The sequence below is a fragment of the Vulpes lagopus genome, chromosome 4 (assembly GCF_018345385.1).
Source record: "Vulpes lagopus strain Blue_001 chromosome 4, ASM1834538v1, whole genome shotgun sequence".
Classification (NCBI taxonomy): Eukaryota; Metazoa; Chordata; class Mammalia; order Carnivora; family Canidae; genus Vulpes; species Vulpes lagopus.
This window is the reverse complement of record NC_054827.1, coordinates 22575956-22595047: the sequence shown is the minus strand read 5'-3', so window position 1 is coordinate 22595047 and position 19092 is coordinate 22575956. Positions and strand designations below refer to the sequence as shown.

Here is a 19092-nt window from a genome sequence, read left to right as displayed (position 1 = left end):
TTTTAAGTGATGTTCACTGGCATTAGGAATGGAGTAGCTGATTGCAACTCTTGTTGATATTTTGAAGACTTTACAAATACTTGTTTCCATTTAATGGAAGTGATGATAATCATAATAATTATATAAAGGGTCATTTTGTGCTATGCAGAAAATACTCCAAATAGTTTATGTATCTGATATTACTTTATTTTCGTACTTCTGTTCATTGTATGCATTTCATCCATAATTTTATCAGCTTTCATAAAAATTATATAGGATAAAAGGTGAGAATCTCTTGCTTCTATACATTTATTTATTTATTTATTTATTTTTATTACTTTTTTTTACTCAAGTTCTATTTGCCAACATATAGTATGCTTTTAATTCCATTCTTTCAAAGTAACTGCTATTAACACTTTTATGCCTATTTAGTCAGAATTTGCATCGTCTTATTTAATCATATAAAGAGATTTATACCCCTGTCCCTATTAATATTTATATCTATATACACAGATTTTGTCAAACAAGATTGGTATGTGCTATACAAAGTGGTTTGCCACTGCCTTTTCCCAGATACACCATATAATGAGCATTATTCAGTTAATGCACATGGATTTCACTCTATCTTTTTAATGTCTATGTAGCATTCCAATAATAGACAGTAATTAAACATTCTTTATTGATGGAAATTTAGGTTATTTCTTTTTTTGTGAGTAACATATAATGATGAATACCTCTGCCCATATATTTTTATGAAATTTTTTTTACCATATTATTTGGTAAAGTTCTAAAATGGCTAGTTGCTAATTCAAAGATATTTTAATATTCATTCAGTATAAAATAGAACAGAAATTCCTAAAGACTTTGATTATAAGTGCTTCCCATAATCATACTTTTCCAGAGTAGATTCTAACCTTGAAATTCTGCATTTAATCTTCTTATTACAAAGCATCCCAAATGAGCTGTAGAGTCAAAGCAAATATTCCACCAGACAGTGCCATAACACTTTAGAATGATGAAATGCTTAAAATAGAATATTTAAGTTAGAACTTGTAAATAGGTTATAATTACTGCTCTCATAATGGAACCATGCTATAGCGACATGTCCAAGAGCAAATTCTTTCCAGCATTCTTAGTATTGATATAAATGTCCAAGTGGTGAGCATATGTTTCTGGAATGTTTAATGTTTCTGTCGGCAGTTGGGCAGGGTTTGTCTTATTTTAGGGGAGCTGTGTCATAGGTCAGTTAATAATTTCTTATGTCATTATTACATTCCCAACAGATTTGATAGAATAAATGCACATTTCTGAAAAAGTGACCTGAGCATGCCAATCATAACAATTTTATGGAGAATTAATATTTTAATACAATATATAAGGAAGAGTTTGCCAGAAGCATGGAATTCTCTGCTGTCATATAGTTCAAGCACACTGATCTTGGCTGTCAAGTCTTTGACTTCATTTAAACCAAACTGATCTAGTTTGTTAGCAAAACCACAGTTTATGGAAACCAGACTTTTTTTTTTAATCACAGAGTTAGAGATTATTTTTTTTCCTCATTGCCGATAGCCCTAGTTGAGCAGAACTAAGAACACTGGTTTTATGTTAGGAGAATTGCAATGAAGAATTAATATTTTATCAAAAGATGGAGAAGGATGTTGTCCAATCTGCAGGGAGTTTTCAATACCAATGACCATGTTGGATTTACAGAAGAAATTATATTTGTATTTACATTAGGATTCAAAAGCACTACATTGTTGGAAGAATTTGGAGAAAATCCCAAAGATAAGAAAACTTTGGCCAAGTCTACTAGCTAAACAATGCTTCATGTAACCCCAATCTTTGCTCCTCTCACTCAGAAACTTTTTAGAGGAGTATGGCATCTACAGGATTAGTCAAAGGAAGTTTGGCATGAAAAAATAATTTCAGCTATTGGCTCTTTTTGGTTAAGAGTTACAGAAAGATTGATACAACTATCGATGGCAAATGTGTCAAGATATTATTTCAAATTTTATCAGCATATTTGGAGATATTGTTGCCTTTGTATGTGAAAAGGGTCATTATTCACAGTGATTCATAGCACTTTAATTATGATAAAACATACTTTTAAAGGGAAAAAATAAAAAAAAATTTAAAAAGGGGAAAAAAAGCCCAAATAATTGACATTAAATAAAGTAAATACTGTGACTTTCTGTCTTTCTAAAAGTTAGAGAACATTCTTCTGATATACCTTGACCTATGAGCTATCTGGTGGCTATTTAATTTCAAAAGGAGGAAATGAAACCAATTTTGTCATCAACACAATTCCAAAATACAATGTTCACAAACTATTATAAACTCTATTAGTGAACTGAATAGATTAATAAATTTTAGTTTTTGTATATTTTGACGATTTGTACAATAAGATAGTCTTTGAATTATACAGCTACAATATAAGGCAAAAGAAACATTTACATGTCATTAATCCTTGCAAAATACTAAGTGATGGCAACAAGGATATTTATAAAATCCCAAAAGCCAGATAATCTGTGTATGTGTCTTACCTTTCTTTTGCGAAGCCTGACTGGGTTATCTGTGGGTTCTTGGGTGGCCAGAGTTTCCTTTAAGTGTAAACACTGCATGCCATCTCCTGAGTTGACCTTTGGGAGACTTTTGTTTTGATGTTCTGAGAAACCACTCTTCTCTAGGCCATTTTCAGCTGACATTCCACTAGAGCAGGAAGGAGGTTGCAGAAGGCAGCTTCCAGAATCTGCTTTTAATAACGGCAGTCCTCTGTCCATGCAAGGAGCAGCCAAGAACTCATCCTGTACTACACTGCAGGTGTTTCTTTCATGTTCATCTTTAGGGAAGTCAAGTTTCCTCCGTTGCTGAGCAATCACAGCAGAATTAAACAATTGTTTCTCAGGCACAATATCTTTCACAGTCAAAGAGTCACATGCACTTAATTGGGGTGCATCTTTTATTTCACTTAAACTTATATCATTACAAAGCTCCAGGCTTTTGCTTACAATGTAAGTAACTTTTTTCTCTCCCCTTTCTTCTACCAGTCCTAAGTCAGCTCCACCAGCCATTCTCCAGGAGTTACTTTGGTTACCTTCCATGATGGGCAGCGTCTTTATTAAGGAGCCTGCTCCTCTGCTGCTATGTTGGTCTGATATTTTATGTCCTTGGGTAGTTAAAATCTGCTTATCATCTGTAATATATGGATCAGAATCGGCATCCTCATCAGAAACATGTACTAGTGTTTCTGTGCTGGCCTCCAGAGAAAGAAACTGATCTTCATCTTCATGGCTGTCATTTTCATCCACCTCCTTTGAAATGTGACCCATTGGCCTCCCAGGAAAGTCTCTCATCTCTGAACCATGGCAGCAGTCTGGTAGTGAAACACACTTCTCTTTACGATCCACATTTAAAGTTGCATCTTTTTCCATACTTGCCTGCAAGCTGTCAGCTACTAGTCCATGATGACATGCTGGGTTATGATCATCAGAATTAAAAGGCTGCCCAATCCATTGGGTCACATGTTCTTCCCAGCTTCTCTTTCTGATAGCTACAGACATGTCATCGTAGTTTGACAACAGATAGAGAGATATGTTCCATTTGAGATTAAAGGAGATGGAACTTGATGAAAGATGACTTCATATCCACTGGTCGAAGAAGAGAGTGTTTTGTCGTTTCACCACCTATTAAATTTTTTAAAAAATATATGTATATAGTTCAGGATAATCATTAACAAACCAAAATACATCTTAGAAAAGAGCACATTTAATCTGTGCTATGAAAGAGTAAGTAAGAGATTTTAAAAGCTTCTATTCCTTAGCTTTAATGATGTTACTTCTTTAAGAAGTAGCATAGTATTAGAACAAAATTTTGCATTTAATATTTCTGGTCAAAAACACTGACAACACTTGAAATGCAGCTGAATTGATTGACCTATTAATGAATGACAATCCAAGTACTGAATGTGTGAAACTCCATTAAGAACACATTTGCATTGCAGTACTTAACAAAATTCACCAGAAGAAACCTGTTGCTCTCGCATACATGCTTTCCTGCTCCACTTTTGTGAACACAAGATCTTATAAAGATCTATTTGCTGTTTGGTTTAAATCACAGCAGAGGCCACCAGGGAACTGTTCATGCACGACATGAGCTATAGAGACAGCACATATAATGTCTTAGTTTGGAAAGAGCTAATACAGATCCCAAACTACCAGGATGTATTTACTCCAGGGAGTGACTAAGAAACATGGAATAATCTAGTTTAGCTCCTATTAACACACAATTCACAAGAAAGTATAACACACCATTGACCATGCCTTAGGATAAATACATTTGCATTCATGCTATCACTGCTACCACTAGCTAGCAAGCTCATTTTGTTGAAGCTTAGAGGCATTGAATAAGTTGCCCAAGGTCATATATCCCAGAAGTAAACCAGGATTCAAACTAGGTCCTGTTTCTAACTAAGTAGCCAACAAACTTCACTGTCTCCATGGAATGAGATTCTACTTGTGCCCCTTCCCTCCACCTAGCTTAAAGATTTTTATTTGTTTATTTATTCATGAGAGACACAGAGAGAGGCAGAGACACAGGCAGAAGGAGAAGCAGGCTCCCTGCAGGGAGCCCAATGTGGGACACCATCCCAGGACCCGGGATCATGAACTGAGCCAAAGGCAGACAGACGCTCAACCACTGAGCCACCCCGGTGCCCCACTCCACATAGCTTTAAGTATGTATAAAATGTGAACTCCTCATGCAGGAATTCAGTGAACCAAAAAGAAGATGTGAACATGGTAAAAATAATTGGTACAATTCTTCAGAAATTTCAGTAGCATTCTTTTTCGCTTCTAAGGCGTTTAGTTTGTATACGTCTATTAGAATTTGGCCATAAAAATCTAAGTAAACCAGGAAACCAGGCCCTAAGATAAGGTAGATTATAAACACATTCCAGGTAGCCTTCTCCTTTTTTTGCCTTGAATTATTCAAACCCTTAGTTCAAGGAAACAAATTATACCAATGTAAACTGAACTTTAAAAAAAGGACTAATCCAAATGTTGTTCCATAATGAAACCAAATTATTGGACCATAAAAGAAAAATCCCATTCAAAGAGCAGACACTTCTAGTTTTTCCTCTACACAAGAAATGTCAGCACATAAATGGATTGGCTTATTGATCTCAGCCATAAACAAGATGGACTGCTGTGCTGGTTTTGGGTCACTTCAGTCTATTGAAAAGGCTTCTGAATCCCTACCAAAAATTTCAAGCTATTCTGACTAAGCACTTGCCAGAAAGGTAAATATTCCCATCCTGTGAAGACCAGCAGAGTTAAGGAATGTACTAGAATTTGGTACCCTAGCCTGACCAAATATCTTTCTGGATGCTATCTGGTTCTCTCAAAGGTCTGTGACCATTTGAAAATGGTCAGCCTGCACATTTTCCATGTTGGCATTCATTTTGCACTCAAAAGAAAATATAAAGTCCCTGAATTCCATGCATAAGTCATTATAGTGTGGGAGGCTACGGAAAGTGGAAAAAACGCATAGACGCAGGCCAGAAAATTTCTGCTTTCATGGGCAAATTTGGGTCGTAATAGGGCGGTTCTGTTTTAGATGCTTTCTTTTCTTTATTTTTATCCAGTATAGAGAGAGAGAGCAGGCTAACTCAAGAAATGCCAAGTGGTATTACTGTGTCATTCCTAAGCCACATTTACATTTAAGTTGAGACTAAATTCTGGGTTCATTTTTTTTTTTACTAAAAAGAAATGGAGTTTTATTAACTCCTTGGGGGACAGATTACATAAAAGTTTTACCCTTCGGACCTTCCCATATTAATTTATTTCACTCCACTTTGGCAAATAGGTTAGTGTTTTTATAATGTCAAAGGAAGACACTTCAACAAGTTCTGAAGCCATCTAGTTGCAAAGGGAGATTGTAAATTAGGTAGAGTGTACACACTGAAGCATTAACTCCTTCTGTCCTGCTCATTTAGGTTCTTTGAACACTTCCAAATCATTCCTGTAAATGCATAGTGTCTATATTTTTAAAGACATAATTATCCTGATTATCCTTCTGACCATCACCTCTACATTTTCAGTGCTCATTCCATATCCTATGGTCTGACAGATTTTTAAAAATGTTCTCTCTCCAAACTTCGTTATTCACACTTCCTATTTAAATTCTATTTATAAGATAAAATCTGCCTCCATGATCTAATGGCTGAACAGAGTATTAAGAAGGAGTACTGGATAATTGTCAGTTGCATCTGAGCATATTGGCATCATTTTCTAAATCATCTAAATTGATTATAATCTATCCTATAATATTGAGATGTCTTTGTAAAAGACCTGATTTTTCCCTATCAGTCTTCTCACCAGATTGCTCTCTTTGTAACTGTACTTCTAACTATTGACTATTTTGCAAATTTCCATTACATTTTTTTTGATAATCCTTTTGTGCATTTTCATTCAGAATGAGCTCAGCTCCTGAGGATTTGGATGAAGGATCTGGAAAAGTGTAGGTCATTGCGGGGTGTTGATTTTATGAAGTGAATTTCCATGGGGATTTTTCACTTCTTAAATGCATGTGTTCAAACACCACTATATTAATATCACAAGAGACTCTATATACCTCTAATTATGTAACAGTCCTGGAAAATGTTTGTAAAATGTCCAAATTTGCTTTTTGTAATATTAGTGCATAAAATGTTTAGACACGAATGAATTTCAAATTTATGACTTGAGTTAATTTTGTAACACCATTCCTTAACATTGGCATTTTGTGCTAAACAGTACATATTTTTAAAGATTTTATTTATTTATTCTTGAGAGACAGAGAGAGAGAGAGGCAGAGACACAGGCAGGGAGAGAAGCAGGCTCCATGCAGGGAGCCGGATGTGGGACTTGACCTGGGTCCCCAGGATCAGCCCCTGGGCCAAAGGCGGTGCTAAACTGCTGAGCCACCTGGGCTGCCTCAGTATTTTAAACTTAAATGAAATTAAACATTATTATGCTAAATGACAATATCTGGAGACATTCTAGTTTGAGAATCACTGGCCTATATCTCATATCAAACAATCATGCTTTCCTTTGCACCTGCTTCTGAAATAAGCACATACTATGTACCTTGGCTTGGTAATTGTCCTTAGAGAAGGAAATCCCAATGATAATCACCATTGCTCATTCTTTTTTTTTTTAAGATTTTATTTATTCATTCATGAGAGACACAGACAGAAGCAGAGACTCAGGCAGAGGGAGAAGCAGGCTCCATGCAGGGAGCCTGATGGGGGACTCGATCCCAGGACTTCAGGATCTCACCCTGAGCCAAAGGTAGACGCTTAACCTCTGAGCTACCTAGGCGTCCCACCACTGCTCATTCTATAGTCTGAGAGAACATGATGCAAATAAAGCACTTGTGGCTGAAATCGAATGGGCAGTATTGAAGAACTGGCAGCAACAATGCCTGGCCAAGATCAATTCTTCAATACTTGTTTCTTCAAAGACTCTGCTAAACATTAGGAATAAAAATCTAAATAATATATTCCACCTTTCCTAAAGGAGCTTACAGTTTTATAGGAGAAACTCATCTAGGGGCACCTGGGTGCTCAGCAGTTGAGCACCTGCCTTTGGCTCAGGGCGTGATCCTGGAGTCCCAGAATCAAGTCCTTCCCTGGGCTCCCCGCATGGAGCCTGCTTCTCTCTCTGCCTGTGTCTCTGCCTCTGTCTCTGTGTGTCTCTCATGAATAAACAAATAAAATCTTTTTAAAAAGGAGAAACCCATGTAGAGAAAAATAAAAGTCTTCTCATGCCACAAATACCATGTAAAGTTAACATAAAGCAGATGGTCATCAATTTCTCTCTCCTTTCTTTCTCTCTTTCCCTTCCTTCTTTTTGTCTTTTCTTTCTCTTTCTTTTCCTTCCTTCCTTTTCTCCCTCTCTCCCTTTTTTCTTCCCTCCATCTTTCATCCTCCTTCCTTCTCTCCTTCCCTTCCTCCCTCCAGCATTCCTTCTCCTCCTTCTCTTCCTTCCTTCCTTCTTTTTAAACAGTGAGTGGTGTGGGATGATGGAAACATTAGGTAGGGCTTCAGAGGAGAAAACCCCTAAATAAAGTCCTCTGTGGTAAATTTCCTGCCTCCATGACTTCTAGATCAAATGAGAGCTGAGGTTCAGAGTTTCACTGTTCTAAATCACCTGTTTGGGAAAGATAGCAGAGGCAACAATAAACTCCAGAGAATTACTGCAACTTGAAAACCCATTTGACATCTTGGAGAGGAATCACATTTCTTGAATGCATTCAGAGAAAACTGAGGGAAGAAGAAATTTTTTAAAAAGATTTTACTTATTTACTCATGAGAGACACAGAGAAAGAGGCAAAGACATAAGCAGAGGGAGAAGCAGGCTCCCTTTAGGGAGCCTAATGCAGGACTCGATCCCAGGCTTCCAGATCACGATCTGAGCCAAAGGCAGATGCTCAACCACTGAGCCACTCAGGTGTCCCTAAAAAGAATTTTTTTTTCAGATTTTCACAGACTTGTCTTCAGATTCAAGGGAATCTGTGGAGTATGCAGTGATACAAGAAATAAAAATAGAACACACTAAGAAACATTATTATGAAATTTCAGAACTTTAGAGGTAAGCAAATGAATGTAAATGTTATCAGAGAGAGAAAGAAAAGAGGTTATATATTATTTATTACAAATCTCAATATTATTGGATTTTTAATAGCAAAATTGGAAACAAGACAGTCAAATATATCTTCAAAATTCTGATGGGAAATTATTTCTACCTTAAAATTATGTGAAGAGCCTTAAAATTTTTTCTCATCTGCTGAAGAAGCTACTGGAAGTATAGTTCCACCCAAATAAGAGAATAAATAAAATGAAAAAGACATGGCAGCAAAGGACTCAGAAATTCAACACAAAGACCAGGGAATGGGCTTTCCAGGATAAAATTTATGTTACAGACCTAGTGGGCAATCATTTCACATAAACCCTAAAGTTCTCTACAAGAAATGTCTCTAAGGAAAAAAAAACCCACACATGTAAATAATTGATTATATGAGGTATATGACCACATTGAGAAGAATTTACAATAAAGTTGGATGATATAGATGAAAGAAGTAGTAATAATTATATAGAAAACTAAAAATCAATTATTATCTACAAGAAACAGGCTTGTAAAAGAAAGGAAATATAATCATAGTACACTATCTGGCTTAGCTATGAAAAATACTGCAAGCAGTAAATATGGACTTAATAAAAAAATTATGAAAGCAACCATTTTTGAAGCATAAAATTTTTATAGGGGATAGGGTCAGGGATGCTGGGAAGAATAGTCTCAGAGAGCTAACTCTTCATTTTCTATAATAGAAATTTAACAGAAAATGTCTAAAATGGAAAAAAATAGTGTAATCGTATTGTCTAGAAATATGGAAATAATAGGAGAAATAGCTAAAAAACTTAAATTATTATAATTCTCTGTGTTATTTGCTTGAGATAAAGAAAAATTACTGAACCTCAGAAAGCATGTTAAATAATAACCTACATTTAATCTAAATTTTAATATGTTCCAGAGAATTAATTTTAAGTTTAAGTTGATATGTAAATATGTCTGCATTTCCTCTACAATATATCCAATAGGACCTAAATATTCCCTGTATTCCCTTCCCCACTCACTATATCACCCCCTGACAAGTACACATATATCTTCTTCCTTCTATTAGCACAATAAAGGTGCCAGTTTGGGTATTTATTTTTGGGCCAAAAATGTCCTGTAGTTTTCTATCAGATTCTTCAGTGATTTTTTTTTTAATGGCTCTTTTTCCTCCCCTGACCCTTTAAGGAACTCCTGCAAGTCTAGATAAATATTCTTGATAATCCTCTTAGCTATAGCCTTCTAAAATATTATCTTAAAAGAGGTTTTAGGATACAGAAAATTAGATGCAAATAACCTTAATTGAGTAAATGAATATGAAAAGAGGAATTCTCCATTGCATTATATTGCAACTTCTGGACTCCTCATCATAGTACTTGGAAAGATGGCAACTTTTCTTATTCAACCCCTTAAAACTCTAAGTGTAGATATCTCATTTTATCCTTTCAGAACACAGGTGACATACATAGACATACATATGCATACATATACATAAATAAAAATTTGAAAAATAAGTATATATGCACACACAAACGTGATTGGCTCCTAGGCTGTTTTTAAACACCTTCATACAGGTTCTATGTATTTAATGGAAGGGAAAATGAAAACATAATAGTACTGCCACTTTATTTTTCTCTTTCCTTAGGTGGCCATAGTTGTTTTGGTTTCCTTGAGGGTCTTTCTTCTTAATTATCCATCCCACATTAAATTTCTAGGTCATGTTTTCCTTCTACAACTGCTTTAAAGCATATATATGTGGAATATCTACCACATGGCATATTCTCAGACACTGTGGGAAAGAAGAGAAGATATGGGGAAAATAATCTCCTTTTAATTCAAAAGTTTCAGCTCTCTAAAATGCACTCTTGCAAGAAGAAAGAATGCATTTGAACCAAGAAAAGAACATTTCCACATTGACCCACTTTGTTGCTAATATGGTAAGTCAGTGAAATGGAGAGATTGGGAATCTGAACACCCTATCATGATTTGAAATCTTAATGTGTCTTAGCCTACTCTCAAGGAGTCACATTTGCAAGTAGAAAGTGCCCCCAAACCACTTATGAACTGAATTAGACAACTGGAACAGAAACAACAACATTGACATGACCACAACTTAATACAGTTCTTCAAATGTACGCTCACTAGTTTCAAAGGAAATCTTCATTACAGTGAGCATTTGCAGAGGCCAAAATGAAATTCATTTTCTTGATGGAGCTGTCAAGGAACAAATTACCAAGCAAACCAAACTGTGCACATTTGGGCTACTTCCCACTGCTCCCCAGCTCAATAATAACATGAAGAGGAATGCTTTTCATTGCCAGACTGATGTCTCATATTCAAGATGCTCAGGAGCACTAAGAAAGCGTAGGCAGATATGACTTTTCTTAATTCCTTTATGTAAATGTATGAACAAATAGCCACAAAAAGATAACACATTTTAAAAAAGCATTTCTATGAGTGTAGTCAGGGGTCAGAGTAGCCAACTTTTAGTAGAAGACAATTGGCGCTTTTCCTTTAAAACACTCATGCTGTCTAATCCAAATTGGACAGGGCTAGAAATAGTCTTTAGGAGAGAGAGATCTTAATAATATGATGCGTGAATTTTTCTTCATATGATTTTGCGCAGATTTTCTTTCTTTCGTAGCAGTCTGTGTCCTGATTCTTCACAAAATCATCATCCATCTACTTTCACATATTTTGTCAGGTGTTGGAATTTACTCATTATGCCTCATTAGCTGTCTGTGGAAAACAAACTGTTATTGAAATTCTTTATTGGCAAATTGTTTAGTGAAGCTTAAAATAATATATATGAAATAGCTTCCATGTATTTAGGCTTTCTGGATATCAAAAAAAAAATAGTAAATCATAGGATAAACTGCCTATAATGAACTAAGCGGAATAAGAAGTATATTACTTTCTCCAAAGACACAGCCAAGCTTCCATCATATTTGGTCTTTAGAAGGAAAAGGAAGAAGCACGTACCCAATTTAAAAATATTCTTTTAAGACTTATCTATTTTTATGTATATCTCAGCTTTACTAAGCTTGGTAAATTTTTTTTATTATACTTAGCTTTCAGAGTCAAAGATTCCAGGAATTAGACAAACCTGAAAATTAACTCTGTCATTCATTAGAAGTCAGCTCATTATTAAAAAGATTTCTAAAATTATAAATTATTATTTCTGTGGTGCTCTATTTTTATCATCAGGTTCTTGCTATGTAATGCAGCCTCAGTAATTTCTAATTTTTTTTTGCAGGGAGGAGCCCAGGTACTGGCAGTGTTTGACTTACTACCACTTTATAGCTTAGGTCAGCCAGGTCTGCAGATTCTCTTAACATTTTCTTAAGTAACCCACATGTAATTTGAGGAAATCTTGGAATACTTCATAATATTTGCTGGATATCACTAAGACCTTTTTGGGAATAAGTGGTTTCCAAAAGATCCCAAAATTAACACAGTCATGGGGAATAATATTGCATCATGGATACAGTAATATCTAGGTATGTGTATTTTCTTTGGGTTTTTCTATTTTGCTTTTTAAAAGTACACTGTATTCTCAATGATAGTGTTCAATCCTATGCAGAATCCTTTGAGCATTTAGAGCTGCACTGAATCTTAGATATTTCTGCAAATACATTTATTAATAATTAACCATTTGGGTTTTTGCCCTCCTATCTCTTTTCTGTAAAACCCCTCATAACCAAAGAAAAGTATTGCCTTTGCTCTGAACTTGTTTCAGTTGAAATTTTTCATGCAATAGGAAATAGCTTAGAGTTAAATTTGTCATCAAGAGCTTGGTTGCTTTTTTTTTTTTTTTTTTTTTTTTAATGGCCGAGTAACATTTCTATTCAACAAGGGACACGGATTATATTGCTTTATCATCAGCATGGTGAGATGTGTCTCTGCTTTAAGTGGTCACTTTCTATTTTTAGCTTTGCTATCATTTCTAAGAACCCTCTAACGGTAGACACAGTAATCACCAACTGCAAATAAGAGATATGGCTACAACCACACAGGTGCTTGGATTCCTAGGTGCCAACAGGATACTGAGATTTCACTCATTCAAATAAGTATGACTTTCACTGAAATTGGGAACACGAAATCATTGGGAACTTAACTACTTCTGTTAGGTCAGCATCCTACCAGGGTTGATGCCTCTGACATCAACTTTTCCTGCTGTGCTTAATATCTATAATCCTCATCTTATTTTGCCTTCTATCTATGTACAGTTGAGCTTGCTTTTTATTACCACATGTTCTTCTCTATACCCAACTAACAGCAGGCACATTGAAAACTTTTGATGATCATGATAATAGTAATAGTAATAAAGGACTTCTAATAGTAATAGTAATAAAGGACTTCTATTTACTAAGCATTTACTGTGGGTCAGGAACTGTATTTATACTATCTCCCTTGGTAATAGTACTCATAAATACTCCATGGAGTAGTTGCTATCATTGCCCTAATTTTAAAGGGATAATTTTGGCAGAACTTAGTAACTAGCTCAAGGTCAAATACCTACTAGTGGGCAAAAGTTATCTCCATTTTTTTGTGAAGGTAAGAAGGCTATTAGAGAACCATTGTCCCCCCCCCTCCGCCCCCCAGTAATTTGGACTAGTCACCTAAATTTTGTTTTCCTCAGTTTTCTCACCTCTATAAAGGGAAGAGTGAAAAGTTATTGAAAGGAAAATAATAATACTAAGCTAAAATAATAAAACTAAGCTAATGATACGTGTAGAACATTTAATCCATTGCATCTTGTGAGAATTCACTAGATAGATGTTCAGGGACATAATGATGATGCTAATGGTGATGCTGCTGTTGCTGACAACGATGACTACTTTAGGTTTTGATTGATCTTAGCTGCAGAATCCATGGCTGAGTATGAGCTGGAACTATGCCTTGCATGCCCATGTTGTTTCAATATAGATGAGCGATTTGGCCAAAATATGAAACACCATGAGTCTTTCTTCCTTGACTAATTGACCTATGCTTTTTGAAACAGATTTGTCTGTTATACAATTTGCAAACAATTTGCCTATATACAATCTCATGTGATGCTCAAAATGACCCAGGGATATAACTGTTTTCATTATCTTCCTCACTTTACCGATAAAATGCAGAAGCGCAAAGTAGTTATGGGGCATCTTTCAAATCACAGAACATCAAGTGGCAAAGATGCAGATCAGAGCTGGTTCTTTGACTCTGCTTATGAGCTTTTCAGTACACCATACTATTTAAACAGTGGAAAATTCACTAGTGCTCTGCTGTCACTGGCTTCATGTAACTTTTAATTTTAAACTATTTCTGGATGCTCATGCTTCCTTCTGGCTTTTAATGAATTTGTAATGTCATCTTATGAGAATGTTGTTAACCTTTGGCCTCAGGCTCTGACGATTCTTGACAACCTCTTATTTTCTTTCCCCTGTAAAAAATATTCTATCATCACAGGATGTCTGGAAAATTAAAAAAAAAAAAGTCCCACAATCCCACTCTTTATCACCAGTTTTGCTTTCCTTTCTTTCCTCTTTCCTACTGATTTAGTCCACAAACATTTATTGACAAAGAGGTATGGAGAGCATCTTATGTGTTAGGCTATCTTGTTAATTGCTGAGAATAAAAAGAAACAATTGAATTTCTGAATTTCTCTGATCCTCCTACTTCCTTTCTATCTCATTTCCATTACTGGACTGATGTTCTCTTTGAATTATTTGAACTGTATTGCTAGAACACTTGGTTAATCCAGTCTAATACAAAACAACCTTTTTACATATATAACTAGTATAGTAATTTTTTTCTACCCATCTATCTTAATTAATGAGCACATTCAGCGCCTTCCCACTATTTTTTGTATGGAGTCCTTATTTAATCTTTTCTTTAAAAAAAAAGATTTTATTTATTTATTCACAAGAGACACACAGAGAGAGAGAAAGAGAGACAGAGACACAGGCAGAGGGAGAAGCAGGCTCCATGCAGGGACCCCGACGTGGGACTCGATCCCAGGTCCCCAGGATCAGGCCCTGGGCTGCAGGCGGCGCTAAACCACTGAGCCACCCAGGCTACCCTTATTTAATCTTTTCCAGTTGATTTACAAACTCTATAATCTACTGAATCAAAATCAGTAATCTCTTTTAACTAGGTCTCAAGGTCCACACTTCACCATTATTCTGTTTAAATTCAATTAAACTAAGTCCATCTATTTCTCAAAACTCTGTGAACTGACTAGCAACTTAATGCTAAAATAGAACTATGGAATAAATGCTGCATTCCTATATTCACACCAAAATCAATCTGGAGTCTTGTTTGGTTTAAGTTGTGGGATTAGGGTGCTTATCATTCATATGGGGAAAGAGGGCACAACAGTCATGCCAACTCCTTCAAATCTCTCATCCTCTTTAAATTCGCATGTACAATTACTGGCATTTCTCTATTTTCATAATAAAATTCTCTGATCCAGATCTAGGTTATCTTTTTGGAAATTTGTTGTACTGTGGTGATTTCTACAGAAAGATTCTTATTGTAAGATAATACACTAATTCATTCATTCTTCAAGAAGAAACAAGATCAAAACAAAGGATTAATTTAAAATGTCCCAAATGTAAACTTGTTTAAAGCCTAGAAGACCCAATCCTCTATGAGTGAGATTAAAGTATGCCTAAAATCTTTAGAGTGAGGTGTATGGTATGGGCAGGTTTAAACGTGGACAGAAAAATCATCCTTTGAAATGATAAGATCCCTAAGGAAAAAAAAAAATAAAATGATGTATTCTCTTTTGCTAGGTTCTCTAAGTAACCATGCAGTCAGTTACATAGGCTACTGCTTTACTGAATTTATTCCTCATTCCAATATTGTGTAGGATGGTGACACTGAAAGTGTTGAAGTGTCTTTTAAATGTAATAACATCAGGAAATTCAATCTAGTTCATAAAAATGGGGAAAAGAAAGGATCATGACACACATTCTGTCTAAGAAATGGCATATAGTAGAAATGACATATATTAGTTTTATGAGAAAGCTTCTTGCCTTGGAAAGGGCAGTATTCAGGTTGCATAGCAACATATGTTGTCATATATGAAGTATGATACAGCTTAAGCAGCCAACTCTCTCATTTTACACTCTACCAGTCAGACATTTATTTATATACTGTAAGAAATTCTATATTCTACAACTAAAAAACTTTGTAGAAGGCTCAGAGTAGATATATGAACCAATTAAAGGATTGAAAATAAGCTGTACAAGGGAAGATGAAAGGCATTGGCTTTATTTGGCCCACAAATGTATACTTATGTTTTCATATGTTCATTTAGATTTTCCATATTTCCACCGAGGAAAATCCCATAAAACTGGAAATAGGCTAGAGCAATAGAGATTTAGGTTAGATAAAAGAAAGAATGTCTGGGTACATGAGATCCTTAAACCGATTCTGAGGTGGGGTAGTAAAATCTCTGAACGTCGCTGGTCAGGATAGATTTGTTATGATACCATTTGAATATATCAATCGGACAAGCTCCTTTCTAGCCCTACATTTTTAAGACACATCAGTTTAAAATTATTATAATTATTAGCATGTGGATTGATTTTCTTGGCATAAACATGAAATAAAACAGTCACCAACAAGTTACTCCGCTGAAGTGTTTGTCAAAGGCGTAAGAAAAGTTTTACATTTGAGAAAACTTCATTACTTAGTGAATTTGGCTCTTTTTTTTTTAAATCATGATTTTTCCCTCCATACTGTACATGGGTAGTAGCTTTGAGCCTTTCTTATTTTTTAAAGAAGTACTACAGTTTCTGTCTAAAAGTAGCCTTCCACTGGATATATTCATAATTCATTCTGCATAATTATTATTTGAGAACAAGATGAAGTAGTATAAAGATATCTGAATTATGAAGGAGCACTCCACTGTGATCTCTTCCACTAGCAAGTGGTGTGACCTTGGACAGGTCACTTTTGAATGTCATTTTTCAGCTGCCTTGTGTCAACCTCAGGACAGCGTTTGAAGAAGTGATCTCTTATATTCTTTCCTTCCTTGAAATTCTTTTCAGGGATTTTACCAAATCATAATTTAGATAAGTCAGCATTTTATTTTGCATGTGCTGAACAAAAGATTTTTTTTATCATATTTAAAAGTTTTAAGACATCTTAAATTGTTAGTGAATGGTTAAAAATATACTAAGATAACTTATTCTAGCATAGAATTCAATAATAAGTTGGCTAATACCACAAATGGTCACCTTGTACTGTGTAAAAGTTTAGAATTAAAACATTTGATTTCTTATGATCCAACTGTCAAACAGCTCTCATCTTTCATTTATTATATTTTGTGTTCATCTAATTGATTAGGAAATACACATGAATATTTATCCCTTTCACACACCAATCCACACAATTTCTATAAAATAATTATTTTCATTTTTAAATCTTCAGAAATATAAACGCAACAGTATGTTATGCATTAAAAAGTCCATTTTATTTCAGTCATTGCTAGATTTCTTTCTTCATAGATAGCACATTTAAACATTTAAGATACCTTAAAGAGATTAGAGCCCAGTGGAAATCTAATTTTATGATTATATGAATTATGAATATATGATTCATTTTTCATGTGATTGCAGTGATTTCCAGCTGCCTTAAAATAATAATACTGAATGTTGCTGTCATTGAGATTTACTTCAATTCTTCAAAAATGTTCAACACAAGTATAACATGAGCAGTAAATCCAGGAAAGTAAATATAAAGTAAATTGGATTCTGATATATAAATTTTGAAAATCAAGTTAACTACTATATAAGATAGAAATAATTTTTGAAGTTTCATGTGTTGACTCTTTTTTTTTTAATGAAACATTTAAGCTGTACATTAGCAGCCTGCACTGTGATTGAAACTGGTTTAGGGAAACACTGAGGAGTCCAATCTTCATATTTTACATGACACATAGAATATTCTTTGGAGATTCATTATAAAGAAAAGCCACTCTGGTGCCATCTACTCTCCCTGTTGGCAAAGGAAGGGGGGGATCGAAAGAAATCATTTACACCTCACACTTAAGTGTGAGAATATGTATTTGTTTTGTATTTATGCCCTGGAATAGGAAACCTGGTCTAATTCATTAAAAAAAAAAAAAAAAAGGAAAGTAAAGATAAAAAGGGATCACAATAAAATCGTAGTTTATGGAGGAAAAGAGTAAAATCTCTCTGGAGCCTATTTTAGAACTGACATTGTGCTAAAACAATTTGACTCGCAGTTTTCTCCTCCCTACACATTTTCCACTTCTAATTTCAGAGCTTAGCTCCCAAACTTAGGAAACCACCACTCCTTGCAAGATGCTAACATTTCTGTCCAACTTTCTGCCTCTTCAAAGCCTGCCTGGAAATATAAAGCAGAGAGTCCACAGCGTCTTACCTAGACAACGAGGAGCTGAAACGCCCAGGCATGACATGGCTCAACACTCAGGCTAGGAGAGAAGTCCGTCCCCGCTAGGTCCTCCAAAATATACGTTCACATTTTCGTGGTTGAGATCATGGCTCTATTCTAAGCAGTTTTACGCAGAGTGTGATTCTAACAAAAACACCCTCTGCAGCTGGAGGGAGCCTTGGCTAAAGCAGGAGCCTGTCAAGGCGTTCCTGGTGACTTCTGTCCACTAAATTCAGACTGATGTTTTGCGAAAGGGGCCTCCACAAGCAGGCCCAGATTGCCTGGGAAGCATTTCCTGCCTCTGAGCAGTGCATGTGAGAAAGAGTGCACGAAGCAGAGGGAGGGGGGCAGAGCAGAGCCCGCCTGGGCGATTGAGGAGCTCTGATTTTACACAGAACTGAAGTGAGTTTGTCAAAGCTCTTGAGGTGATTAGCTGGAGAGTCATAAAGTCCTAGAGCTTTCTCTATCCCCCACTGCTGATGAATTAAAAAAAAGGGGGGGGGTGTGTGGGGAAAACAATTTTCTCCCTCCTTTACAGCTTCCCCACTGTACTAAATGTATATGCACAGCTTACTCAAAATACCCTTGCCCGTTCCCCTTTCAAAAGATCTCTTAGGAGAGGGAGATGAATTTAGAGTTTTAAAACTGTCATCCCCCAAAGAGGAACACTTTTTTTTTTTTTTTACGCTACTTACAATCTACAATGCTGCAGCCCCACATACAGTACCTGAGAGGATCTGTAAGTAAAATCCCAAGAAGCCAGGAGATAGAACATTGTCTTCAAGTCTCTCCAATCCCAGGAATCCTTCAAAGAATTAAAGTAGTTCATGTCATGGCACATGCAGCGTTACCTCCAGTCAGAATCCTCCAGTTACACAAACACAGTGCTGGGAAAGCAGAAGACAGACTCCATCTTGATCCTATTACAGTCTTGCTGACATTAACCACTTGCAACTTCTTCCATCTAGCATGACAGAGTCCCTGAATCACATCTCCAAAGCGGCTCACGGTATCTGCATCCTTTGTCCGACACAAATTTTGTGAACTATCA

General features: G+C 35.6%; 1 protein-coding gene across 1 annotated transcript in view; it reads right to left on the bottom strand.

The window, feature by feature from the left end:
* Nucleotides 1-18314, bottom strand: part of DLC1 (DLC1 Rho GTPase activating protein) — a 406473-nt gene extending 388159 nt beyond the window's left edge. The window contains 2 exon segments of the mRNA XM_041752236.1: nt 2523-3662; nt 18030-18314. Coding sequence (XP_041608170.1) covers nt 2523-3539 — 1017 coding nt within the window. The 5' untranslated portion in view covers nt 3540-3662; nt 18030-18314.
* Nucleotides 18315-19092: the final 778 nt, after the last annotated feature.